Here is a 13198-nt window from a genome sequence, read left to right as displayed (position 1 = left end):
ATTCCTGTATATATCTGAAAAATGAAAAAAAAAACATCAGAATTCTGGAAATAAAGATTTTGATCATAACAGGAAAGTGAACCATATTCAAAACAACAGAGTGTGCCAGAGCACTGTGCCAAATATTACTTCTGATATTTTTTTTATTTTACCACACAGGTCAGTTAAGAACAAATTCTCATTTCCAGTGATGACATGCACAGTATCCATACATATAGCAGGGCATATACTGGAGCAATTAAAGTGAGGTATCTGACTCGAAGCTGTAACACCTGTGTCCCACCTGGGATTTGAGCCCACGAGTCCAAAAAGCAAATCCACACTGCTGCCCAAGAGAAAGATCTCATCCATGCCCATAGAGCAGTATCTGAAAAAGCAGAATGGAGTGTGACTGCAGCAAATCAAAGGATTTGCGTTTACCCTGTGTGTTTGGCAAACAGAACTTGAGAAACATAAGGAAATACAATCGATCAAAAAAATGTGGTGGCATAGCTGAATACACAGAGCTACAGTATACCAGCTTCAAAAATGTAGTTGAATTGGAAATGCTGTTTTTCAAAGAACATCATTTTTTTAAATTCCTTAATTCATTTTTAAGAGGAGGGGGGGGAGAACAATAGGGTAAAAATAACAGGAAGGGGAACATGTTGGATTGATTTTCTGGTTTGTTCTTCTGAGGCACCGCTCCTGGTCTTTCAGCCTTTTTACCTTGAGGAGCCAGCTGCCTGTATGGGGCCTTTTACAACACAAGTGAAAATCTCAATTGTGTTTGTGTGTACACACTTGTCCCTAGGTCTGTGTTTATCTGCCTCGACATGTGAGTCATCTGTCTCTTGGTGACAATAGACAGCGCAGAGCACAAACAAAGGGAGAGCTGTGACTGTGGAGAGCTGGTGTCACCCAGTACAGACTTCCTGCCCCTGCTCCTAGATCACTTTACAGTGTGCTGGAACAGCACTGGCTGTGTCAAATGGCAGGATTACGTAGCCCTTGGGCACAATCCCTTTTGTTTTATTGGGGTTTCAAGCTGTCTGCCATAAATCACAGAAAAGTATTATCATATCCAAATAGGTGTTTTTTGTCTGCAAACAGCATCTGGCAGGATCCTATTTAGGAGTTTGTTGGGCAGTAAACTACAACAGCAGGTCTAACGATCTGAGAGCAACACCAGAGGATAGTCAAGTCTTTATGTTAAAAGACATTTAAAAAAAAAGGCATGTTTGTGAATAACCAGGTCATCAGTTTTGACATTTAATTTCCGAACTAGCCGGGCAAAGGAGTGAAAGGAGGGAAAGGATTTGATTTCAACATTAAATATAAAACCCTTCAGTTTCATTTTCCTTTTTTTTATAGAATATCACCATCTCAAAGCAAAAAGCTGAATGATTTTTTTTTTCATGTGCTTTATACAAACATCAGTACAAAAATTGACAAGATACAAATACTGTAATTAAAACTAATATACAGGGGCATCTTTCATCATTAGAAATACTATATTAGAGCTTTCAAATAACTTCTTTATATTTTCACCACACAAATGATGCTTTAATTTGGAGTTTGGTTTCCAGCATTAAAATAAGTGATATTTTGTCTTTGTTACAGATTAAAGTTTTAATTTTATAATAAGTTGTATTACACAACATCAGACACAATTGAAGTAAAAAATCAGTCTGTAAACAGAGAAGTCCAGTGACATTCCTCATGCCTAAGTACAAATCAAGTTCAAGTACAATAAGAAATTGCTGAGACAGGTAAGGAATAAAAGTTGTTCAGGGATAAAAAGTTGTTTTTTGGAATATTGTTCTTCTTCAACTGGAGAAGGAAGCATTCACTATGTTCTATTTTTTTTCAGAATTTTAAATTGACATTCTGTGGCATGATCAATAGTCTCCGGTGAAGCAATTTCCTATTGTTTATTTGTAATTAATAATGATTTATGACACAATTTCATAAATAAAACAAACAGTACAAGTATTTCTTCAGAAAAAAAAAGTTCTGTAAAACATCACAAGAGACTATGTGTTAAGATTTTATACCTATAAATCACATACCTTAGATTTGGTTGGAGTTATGACATGTTTTCAGTGACAACGTTCCTCTCATGATGTTGAATGGCTTAAATGACTTGGGCTATAAATATAATACTAAATGGTCTGTCAGGATTTCTATAAGATTTAATCTTAATTGGGACATTTTCCAAAAATATGCACTCTGAAGGACTGTATATTGTAAATGTAAAAGATACATTTTTTGGGAGGCAAAATAGATTGGCTGCTCATGAAGGGCAAATGATGTCACAGAAAGTAACTGATGTGACTGCAAAAAAACACTGGTTATATAAACAAATTGGTCCCCGATTTTTGCCAGTTGTTTACTTTATTGAGCATGTACTGCATATCTTTTCTAAACCACTGTATAATTAGATTGGATGTATCGTTACTTGAGGTTTTTTTAGGAAGAACAAGTTTCACCTTTGAAATGGCAGGTACTGTACATGTTAAGATTTTTAAAATTCTTAACGTGTACCTCAGGAAATTGCTCTCAAGAATGCAAACATTTCAGAAAGGAAGGAATCAGATTAAATCAGATTAAATCATTCTGAAATCCTGACACGTTAAAACATTTGATATTATATAAATTTAATGTTATATGAACATCCTTTAAAATGTCATTAAAAATGGCTTGTGTGATTAGCTCATGTATATGAACCAAACTGAAGCCCTTCCCATGGGAGAAGTACCTTTACTCACAAAGAAAAACAAAAACTGACAAAGTCAGCTGCTGAAATTGAAATGATCTGGCCAATGACTGCTTTCTTAATCACTTTCTCAGAACACCTACTACATGGAATGCTTTTATTGATTTAGCCTTTTCAAACAATCAAGACAGGGTGGAGAATAGAGATCACAGAGGTCCACTGGAGATCTATGATTATAATATGGTGTCCTTTGAAGTATACTTTGAGAGTGTACAGGAGTCCAAAAGCAGGAAAGCAGGACTGAAAGAATGAAACAGAGTTTAACAGAAGTAGAATGGGATAGGAAGAGGATAGACTAGAATCAGTAGAAAATGTTTGGCAACAGCTTACAGATATGCTGCCTTAACCATGGAAACTTTATTATTTGAGTAAGCAAATCAAAATCAGACAAGCAGTAGCCAAAGTTGGTTCAATATATCAATCAACAAGTATATAAGGAGAAAGAAAGCACTATATAAAGCATTTAAAAATAACTTGCCCTAGTTATGTAAAATTAATATAATTTATAAAAGGGCTAAAAGACTGAATTAAATGAAAGAAAATACAAATAAATATTACAACAGCAAGAGAACAACAAAAGATTAAGTAAGCTTCTCAGAGATAAGCTTCTCAGAGAAAAAGATGGTAATATTTTAGATGATAGCTAACATATTAAATATTTCATTTAGATGTTTAAAAAGAAAGGAACAGACTACATGCCTCAAGAAAGACCAAGTTATACTGTATATTAAATAATATCAGCATAGAAGACATAGATGTGTTACAAGCTTTAGAAGTACCTAAGATGCTCTCTGGGTCCTGATTGTATTCTCTTAATTATAATGATACACGAAATGTTATTAATAGACCATTAACAAAGCTCCAACAGTCACTTAAGATGGAGTAATACCTACTGACTAGAGACAAGGGGACAAAACTCTTATAGACCAATAAGTCTCTATTACATTGCAAGATTATAGAAAAAAATAATTATAACTAAACTAGAGGATCATCACTATAGCAATAAGAAAACCACAGAATACAACCACAGGGATGTTATGTTAAAACTGTACAACATAAAAGTAAGATCACATTTACAATACTGCAGCAAGGATCAAAGGAATGTCTTACCATGACAGACTGAAAGAACTGAACAGGCAGGACTGAGTAGATCGCATTCAAGTATTATTATATTACATATACTTATACAGTACTACACATGTCCTCAAAGGCACTGATGAAGCCAATCCTATGGACTTCCTCAGAATCAACAGTAAAACACAAACCAGAGGACACAAATAGAGGTGCATTTAAAACTTAAAACAGAATGCATGTCTTAACCCAAATGGTTGCAGTGCTCTGGAACAAGTTGTTCAACCATGTTGATGGCCGATACCCTGGCTTCTTCAAGAAATGGATGGATGATCAATTAGCTTCAGAAAGAAGGCTGATAGGTAGAAGACCGATAGGTAGAAAGAGATGTGTACAACAGCAGACAAATAACTAGACAGGTTAAGATAATCAAAGAGACAGATAGCCAGACTTTTTTTCTCATTCAAGTAATTTTTTAGTCGAATTTTTTGTAGCTTTGCAGCTTTCTTCAAACCTGTTCTCGGTGTGAAAATCTGCTTTCATTTGGTGAGATCAGTATGAATTTATGTTTTTAAAAGCATGTTTTGTAATGTGCTATCTGCTATTGTAAAAACACCAACTGTTTTCAGTATAATTCCTTCATGCTGGTGTTTCTTCTTACAGTTCCTTGAGTCTCACAGATCACCTATTCACAGTCCTCCTGTCATGACTTACCTGAGCACAGAACATCTTCCCTTTTCAACCACAGTTATAGGACATTTTAGAAAACTATGACACATACTAAACCTTTCAGCTTCCCCCTTCAGCCCACAGTATTTCCCTTTTGCTGGGATCATACTAGATTAGGTTGGCCATGCTGGAAGTGGTTTCTCTCTGTGTTTCACCCATCTGTCCAGAGATGGTAAAGATCCTGACACCCCTGTCCCGCAGTCTCTGGCCAGCACCTGTCCTGTTGAGGATAAAGACCACAATGCAGTACCCTGCCAAGGACAAGACAGTCACGCACCCTGCAGCAGCGAGGACAACCCCTGAGATGAACATGTCATTCAGGGTGAGCCCAGGCCTGGGCATCCCACTGGCAAGGGCAAGGTTGAGCAGGACAATCCCACAGATCACCAGCGCCAGTCCAGTGAGCAGGATGACCAGCAGGTCGGAGAAACCCCCACTCTTCAGCATCTCGATGCGCTGGCGGCTGCGCACGCAGTTCATGTCCTGGATGGCGGAGCTCAGCAACTGCTTGAGGAGCACGGCCAGGGCCAGCAAGCAGAGGGCCATGCCCACACCCAGTCTCCATTCGCTGGACAAGCTGGTGGTGGTGGACAAAAGCGCCACGCCCCCTAGGCCACAGCCCAGGATCAGCACCAGAGAGGCGCAGTAGCACAGGATGGACTTGCGGGGCTCCCGGAACCACCACAGCTCCACCTGCTCCTCCAGGACGTTCCTCTGGATCTGGGCTGGGTCCACCTGGCTCCGTGGAGGAGAGAGGTCATCCATCTCAGGCATTTTGCCCTGCCTGCTGTCCGCACTGCCACGCCACAGCCCCTTCCAAAGAGCCAGACACAGCCTGGTGAGTCCCTGTAATTGGATTCTCTACAGTCCCACTCCTGTTCTGTATTTAACACCTCTTATCACATTCTGTACCTCAGGGTAAAACAATCTGGGTCTTATTCACCAAGAAATATCTATAATTAAACCCTGAACTGGCAATATTCTGTTTTGAATTATCGGACGTGTTAAATTTGTAAAAGCTTCCAATACTGCCAATATAGTCAAATTATTTTTGAATTATTAAAGCACAAAAAAACATATTAATAAAAACAATTCTCTCAATAAAACACTAAAAATTGAAATGGTTTAAAACCCAATAATGCTCAAAACCTGCACTTTTGTACTTCTTTATGAAGTTTAAAGAAATCTGGTCTTAAAAATTATTAAACATCTCTGCCACAAATGCAGGTTTTAATGCTTTTACCTTAATTACCTTTAGCGTAATTTTACAGACATTTCCGTCAGTGTGTTCACTAACAAAGTTATAAAAATAACTCCCTGCTGTGATTTGAAAAATAAAACAGTAATTGTACATGACATCAAAAGAATATCTAAGCCTATTGTATATTGCAACCTATTTCAGCCAAATGTATTCTTTTTTTGAATTTTTAGTGTTGAATTACTTATAAATGAAAGCCCATGCAAGAAGAAATATTCAAGGTCTTATATATTCACATACAGTACTGTATGTCCTTGATATAATTTTCATTTTGTTTGAGGTGCAATATTTTGCTAGGGTTTGTTGTTGATTTTTCTTTTCAATTAGACTAAGCAGCTACAGGTCATTGACCTACAGTGCACTGAATTCAAATGTGTCATTGCACGTACTGTACCTTGTGCACGATTATTAGCAGTTATTGCAACTATTAATAGGGTTTTTATTATGTTAAAAGTTCAGTGAAATGCGCTGTCTGTAATACACCCCCTAATTCAGTGAAGCTAGAATACAGTACAGTACTACAATAAAGCATTGCTCTCCAGCTTCAGATGTGTGTCTCTGCTGAGCTTTGCTTGATTTCATCCTGACCATCAAGCTGTGAGGGGCAGGCAGGTTACTGTAGAGTACTGCAGACAGAGAGAGGAGGGCAGGATTAGTGTCCGTAAGGAAAGCAGATTTAAATACCTGGAAACTCCCTTGTAGGCTTTCTTTGCGAGTTGCTCCTCGACCCTGGAAAAGAAGTGTGAGCAACTGTGCCTCACTCCACTGAGTATTGTCTGCTGGAAGTCAGCATCCAATTTTTATTTTTTCAAACATAAATGATAACAATGTGCAACATCACCAAATGTGTCATTACGTTCCCTGCGATACAAAATAGAAAATGGACCCTCCTATCTCACTGGTTCCTCAGTGGAAAGCCTTCTTCTTTAGTGTTGACTGCACACCTTGGACATGTCAAGAATCATCTTTCTAACAGAAAGTCCTTCTTTCCTTGCACCGTTTTCTGCAGAGTAGATTTCCATTGTAGATTTCCATTGTATCAGTTGACTGTATCAGTCCCATCAATTAAAGGATAATTCTCACAACTAGGAAGCCAGCAAACCGAAACACAGACTGTGTATTGGTAGGTGAAATAAATCTTTATATCTTATTAACACTCTGCCAGAATAATGTGAGCATTAAACCTTTGGGTAGTGAAAGGAAGGCCTCTCCCTTTAGATTTTATATTCGATGTGGTTCTCTTCTCACTCAAGTCTTGTTTTAATTTAAGCCTCACACTGTGCACTCCAATCTGTAGGATTACCACCATCGTTAAGATTGGCTTCACACAATCGGATAAAGGCTGTTATTTAAATAATTCATGAAGGCTGTGCTAGAACACAAAAATAGACCAAAGAGTATCATGAATCTGGTGTATATTTCAGCCAAGCAAGTTCTCTTTTTTTTCCTCACTTCGTGCAATCCGTAAGCGTATTTATATCGCTTTAAAAAAAAGATCGGAATGGCTTCTGTGAAAGTGACACATCCATCAGTTTCTCGTGCTTCACTAAAACAGGCTTTGAAAGCAAGATGCAGGACTTGGGTCCGCAATGATCTCCCTTTGCAGAAAGTACTTGTTCTTTTTTTCCTTTTCTGGTTTGTCCCTCTTCATGCTGTTGTCTTCACACCATGGGAGCAGAGGAGCTCTCCAGGCTGGCATCCTTGCTGGAGGTGTCTGTGCCAAGTGTCTGCGCTGACATTGAAGATGAAACAGGGATCTGGGGACGGTGTCTGTATGACAGACCCGGCTGATGGCTGTGTGTTTGTGTGTGCTGGGGTGGGACAGGGAGGCAGCGCTGTCTGAACTTCAATGGCTTTATTTAGCAGCTGCTCTGCCCAGACATGGCCCGGTCCTGTCACAGCTTGCCCATGCTCTCTGCCACTCCGTGCCCACTTGTGGAGAACAATGAGAGAAATCGCAGCCTTGCCGCCGTCACAGATCCTCTCGTGTCCCCTGCGCAGCCAAGGAAAATGACAGAATCAGATCCGCAAAAATAACTTTTATTTAAAGGGGACAGAGGTTCTCGATTGTACAAGAGATCTCATTAGGGTGGGAAAACATGACTAGCCAGCACTGAAACAGCAAACTCTGCAAAACTCAAAAAACAGCGTTCAGAGAATATCGGCTGGTACAGGAGTGCTGTGTTTTGCATATGGGTAAGTGATCTCACACAGGGTGCAATGAAACAGAAACAGAATGGCAGAATTGAAACAGAATGGCAGTGTCTATCTTATGTCATAAGACATGCCCAAACTTATGTCATGGTAACAGAACTGCATTATCCTGGGTCCAGTTGTTTCTTTTAAATCTAAAACCTACTTAGGAGAAAGAACGAGCAACCTCGAAAGGCTTGATCAGCTATAGATGAGTAGACAAGTTATAAATATGAACTACCATGTCTGAAGATACTGGCCTGGTGTACCTGTATACAGTATTCTTTCTGAAATAAGGCGAATCAGCTAAGAATCACGACATGCACGACACTATTCTCTCCTCCCTCTTGGGATTTTTCTCAGCCAAAAATAGGTCACAAAAGGTTTACAAATGGTGAATGAGGCACACATACTGTACTTGAGCCTGGTGTGATTTTCCTGTCTGTTATTGATAGATCAATAATGTCCCAAACGTTTTTGTAAGAGTAAGACGTAGGGCGTAGGGCTTTCTAGAAATTGTATTTATATGCTTTTTGAAAGAAAACACTGCCATCAGTTACAAACATGCTTACAGAATCATGGGATTTGTCAAGTAAATTTGATCCTATGCAAGAGATACAGTAAATGCATCAGTGTTCACTTTCTTGTGTACATTTCTATGACAGATAATTATACATAGAAATGTTTTCAAACTTAATATACTGTAGTGCGCTCGGTTCACGTGGGTATGCACCCTCGCCACTGCCGCCTCAGGTCGGCCCCCCACTGCTGGGGATTCGAAGCCGAGCCTCCGGCGTCACTCTACAGGGACCGTGCCAGTTGAGCTAAAGGGAAATCTCCCCTCAGCCCAGCCGCTGAGGTGCCTTCTATTCACAGGGAAGGGCGGTGACGTCAACGCACTGGTAAGCCGGCTCACACAACTTGTAATGTCGGCTGTATGCGTTACAATATTTCTACGATAGATCTTTTACATATGTAGTTTTCTACACTGATTCTCTAACAGTGTTTGAATTTTCAGCAGGACCCAAAGTCCCAGTCTAGAGCTCCAAGAGCACAGCTGCTGTACTACAACACTAATTAGTTCACCAATTAAAATGCTCATCCCCCAGCACGTCAGCACTTTCTAACTCAGTGAAGCCTGCTTGTTTATTCCTCCATGCACACTAATCTAAAGCACACAGCATATTCAAATCTTTTTTGACAGAAATGGGAGTTCCTTACTACCTGATACTGAAATGGCATTGGTCTAAGTTCCTCAGAACAGAGGCCCTTTATGCTGCGTAATATATTTGTGTCATTGCTTGAGCTTTGCTCACTGATCACTTCTGGCGAAGCACTTACTGCTTTATTGTTTTATGCGACTGCTATGCGCCATTTGTAAGATTGTTCCATTTGCACCTTGACTGGATGCGACTATAAGACACTTTGGACAAACGTGTCTGCTGAATGAATACATGTAATTGAAAATGAAAGGGACAGTGGCGTACCATAATGTGGTAGCTCCATTAAGCACACAAAACTCTAGAGGGGCAGAGCTCTATACAATGTAGCTATCTATGCATGTAATCATATACACATAAGTTAGAATTTTTAACATTCACATCACTTCTTTCCAAACACTAAATGTTTATAGGAATAATGCTTTCTCTCAGACGTGTAATGTAACTTGCTACTTACAGTACCTACCGAAAGATGGAATACAAACTGACAGGGTGTTTATGTAAGTGCTCTTTATGTTGGTTCAGTTTTTACTATGTCATTTGTGTGCCACTTTCTGACATTACTGCACCTGCACAATTGTTCCTTCCTACACTTAAATGAAATGTTTCATATTGTAAGTTACCTCGGTAATGGTTGTTTACTAAGCCCATAATAATAAAATTAATCAAGAAAAAATACAATGCCATCAGATCTCCATATAAATTGGCAATCACAGGTTGATATTTCTGGTATCAAAAGGACAATTAGAGCTTGTTAACGGCTTCCACCAACAACCAGATGGCCTGGATACAACTTGGGCCGATGCCAGACATCACAAAGCTGAGCTAGTCCATTTCTTATCCAAAGTCTAATGCTGCTGACAAAGGATCCCAAATTTGGCACAGGCTCCCTCTGGAACACAGAAATCAAAACTGGAGGGACACTATCCCTTAGGGAAGACTTATATAACTTTTAAGACTCATAATTACACCATATCAGAAGTTGTCACTTCCTATCAAAAATGCAAGCAATACACAACACAAACTGGGAAAATATGGTGGATTACACCTATTTTTAATTGTTATCTAACACTACGTTTTGTTGCTTATTGGATAAACTATTTTAATTGGTTTGGGTTTTATTAATGGGATTTGTATTATTTTTTAATGTAAAGATGTAGCTTTGTCATATGTGAACATGACAGCTAATCTCAGTAGTTTAATTCTTGCTGGTTATGAAGAAAGCTGTGAAGGGTGTGATGGATTTAAATTCAGACTATAATTCACTTTTGCGTCAAATTAAACTAGTTGTGTGTTTATTAAGGTTGTATATGTTGCTGTGGTTGTGTCACAACAGTACTGTATTTTAGTAAGAGGCTATAAAATTAATTATAATTACTTCTCAAAAGCTAAGTGACTACAGGTGTAAAGATTTACTGACTGAAAAGATCTGAAGTGTATTATACCATTGAATAAAAAGGTGCAGTCTTGTTTATAACTAATTGTTCTATGCCAATGCGATTATTTCTTTAGGAAGAAAACTCCACAGCCTCAATAATACCCAGACATGTGCCTACAAGTGTTAAGGGTTGTTAGGAGCAGAGTCCTTTTACTGCATGCAGGTTAATTGTACAGTGCTCATAATTTTTCCATCCCAAAAATAAACCTTCCAGAAAAGTATTTCAGAGTTAACAGCATCCATTTAGTTAAGTTTTGCAACGTTTTATATTTAATTTAAATTATTTGAACAAAATATGATACTTGTTATAACTTCTTGTTATAATTGAGTTTTTAAGGATAATCAGTAGAGCTGCTGCACTGTGACTCCAGCCCTGTATTATTACAGTACATACTGTGCATACAGCTAATGGCAAAAACACAAATCCTTAAGCAAATACATTTCGTTATAAATACGTTGAAACAATATGAATAGTTCTAAAAACTCCTAAACAACTCAATGCAAAACTCGCTTCATGCCTCGTTTAGATTATTTTAAATCACAGAAACTGTGGAAATTAATAAAACAAATTGTGATCGTTTAACCAAAACCTCATTGAATGTACAAATTAAGCTACAGTAAATTGAACGGGATAAAGTATAGTATTCTTAAAATATGTTAAGTGAAAATCTTATGGTCATGATAAGATTTGTAAGAGAAACAAGACACTGAGTTCTTCACAAATCGCAGCTGTCGAAGAATTCTACTGCTGCTATCAAATTTACAAATATGATGTACAATATATGGCATTAAATCATTTTATTATTTAGTTTGCTTAAGAACAGGTTTCCTCTATGTAAACCGTAATAACATTAATCAAAGACCTTTGCAAAAGGCAAGATCAGGACAATGCAAATACTTCAGTTAAACATATCAAAAACACAACAAAAACTAATTTATTTTAATACATCTAATTAGCTAATACATCAAAACAACGCAACAGTTAATTAAAATCATATTCTGTGGTTTCACTTAGTATGCCAGTTTTTTTCAGGTTTCACGTACAGGTAATGATCACGTAGTTGTTACTTCAGTCACACATCCCAGACAGTTCACTGATTTTAAACACTGACCACCTCTTTGGAGAACAAAAGTTTTCAAAATCAGAAAACAAATTTTAATTCTATTCCGTGTTCTCAACACGTGGTAACCCCATATTTAGCCATAGGTTTACAATCAGTTTGGGAATGCGTATCTTTTCCTCACCTTTTGAGGAAGCGCTGAACAATACAAGCACAGCGGAATAAGGAATGTTCCAGTGTCACGCGACAAGCATTTACCAATAATAAATACATCTGCATATTTCAATTATACTAACGGCTTACCATACTTTGACAAAACGAGGAATAGTTATTTTAACACAGGGCTCTCAGTCGATTGTCGTTGCCTAACAATTACAGCAATTTACCCATATACTGTTAAATGCTGTTATACAGACAATTATTTTGTGTTTTTTTTACACAATAATAATTGTGTAAATTATTTTGTGTTTTTGAACGAAATGCAACATACATAGTCCCACGCATGTTTTTTTTCTTCTGCAAATGGGAGAGCTGTGGTATAAGAAACCTGAAGTTGAAAGATGGAGGAAAAGTTACAGCGTAACACTGAACATCTCCACAACTCTCAGAACTGTCTCAGAACAGTGGAGCTACAGTATAGACGCCTGCACTTCACATGCAACACCAAAGTCATTTTGGGAAAGTGATCTCTGGTATGATCAAATATCTACACGGATACAGGTACACGAAGTAACATGTAAGATGTGGTAGCTTAAGAAAGTTCTTACCTGTTTTGTTACGACGCAGGCAGGTGTAATCCTAACAGCCCCTTCCTCGTATCAATTTCGCGTCGATCGTGACACTTCTTACTACTGCCTGATCCTACTGCCTGACGTTTTACACTACAGTATGCTGTATGATAGATGGATCATCTTCCTGGCTTAAACTCTCCGTATTTACCACTCATCCATAAAGCTTGCTAACGCAAATGACAGCGCTCACCGGAATTGTATTGCAGGTGTACGGAGACTGCAAACAGACTTTTCCTGTATCAGGTGTGGCTTGGACGATGGGATAGAATGGATCTCGTTCATGCTGACCTTTCACCAGCGTCCCGTAGGGAAGGTTTGTTCTGTTATAAAAAAATATTTTTTTCATCTCAGCAGGAGGATATCTACTGTAGATATGTTGCCTTCTTATCCTGTTTCCCCAGCTTGTCCCATAGAGCCTGAGTTTCATGTTTCCAAAGGTTGTGATTCATGAACGTCAGAGGTTTTCTTCAGTTAGTTATTAATGGCATAAGAATCGAGAAGCAGTAGCCGCCTGTCATTAAAACAGTCACAACAATTCTGCTACTCTTATCTGTTCTTTTACACCCCTCCGAACAGCAAACTCAGATTAATTAACTCTTTCTGTGTCAGTAATAATGCAGCAATCCAGCAATTATTTTATTTACGTCTAAACCTTGCCTTCTGCCGGTGGATAATGTTC

At 38.3% G+C, this 13198-nt stretch overlaps 1 protein-coding gene across 4 annotated transcripts; it reads right to left on the bottom strand.

The window, feature by feature from the left end:
- Positions 1-125: 125 nt before the first annotated feature.
- tmem125a (transmembrane protein 125a) lies at positions 126-12727 on the bottom strand. Of its 4 annotated transcripts, XR_015925216.1 has the most exons (4): positions 12496-12727; positions 6501-7809; positions 2810-5371; positions 126-2740 (listed from the first exon to the last, which is right to left on the bottom strand). XR_015925216.1 is itself a non-coding variant. In XM_088598634.1 (3 exons), exon 3 carries the CDS (start codon positions 5330-5332, stop codon positions 4667-4669), a length of 666 nt encoding a protein of 221 aa, XP_088454760.1. In that variant the 5' UTR covers positions 5333-5371; positions 6501-7809; positions 12496-12727; the 3' UTR covers positions 126-4666. The 4 variants fall into 4 exon arrangements, 3 of the variants coding, with proteins under 3 accessions (XP_088454760.1, XP_088454761.1, XP_088454762.1); XM_088598634.1 differs by having other exon boundaries at positions 126-5371; XM_088598635.1 differs by having other exon boundaries at positions 126-5371; positions 6501-6595.
- Positions 12728-13198: the final 471 nt, after the last annotated feature.

The sequence above is a fragment of the Lepisosteus platostomus genome, chromosome 11 (assembly GCF_059453375.1).
Source record: "Lepisosteus platostomus isolate fLepPlt1 chromosome 11, fLepPlt1.hap1, whole genome shotgun sequence".
Lineage (NCBI taxonomy): Eukaryota > Metazoa > Chordata > Actinopteri > Semionotiformes > Lepisosteidae > Lepisosteus > Lepisosteus platostomus.
This window is presented reverse-complemented; position numbering and strand designations above follow the sequence as displayed.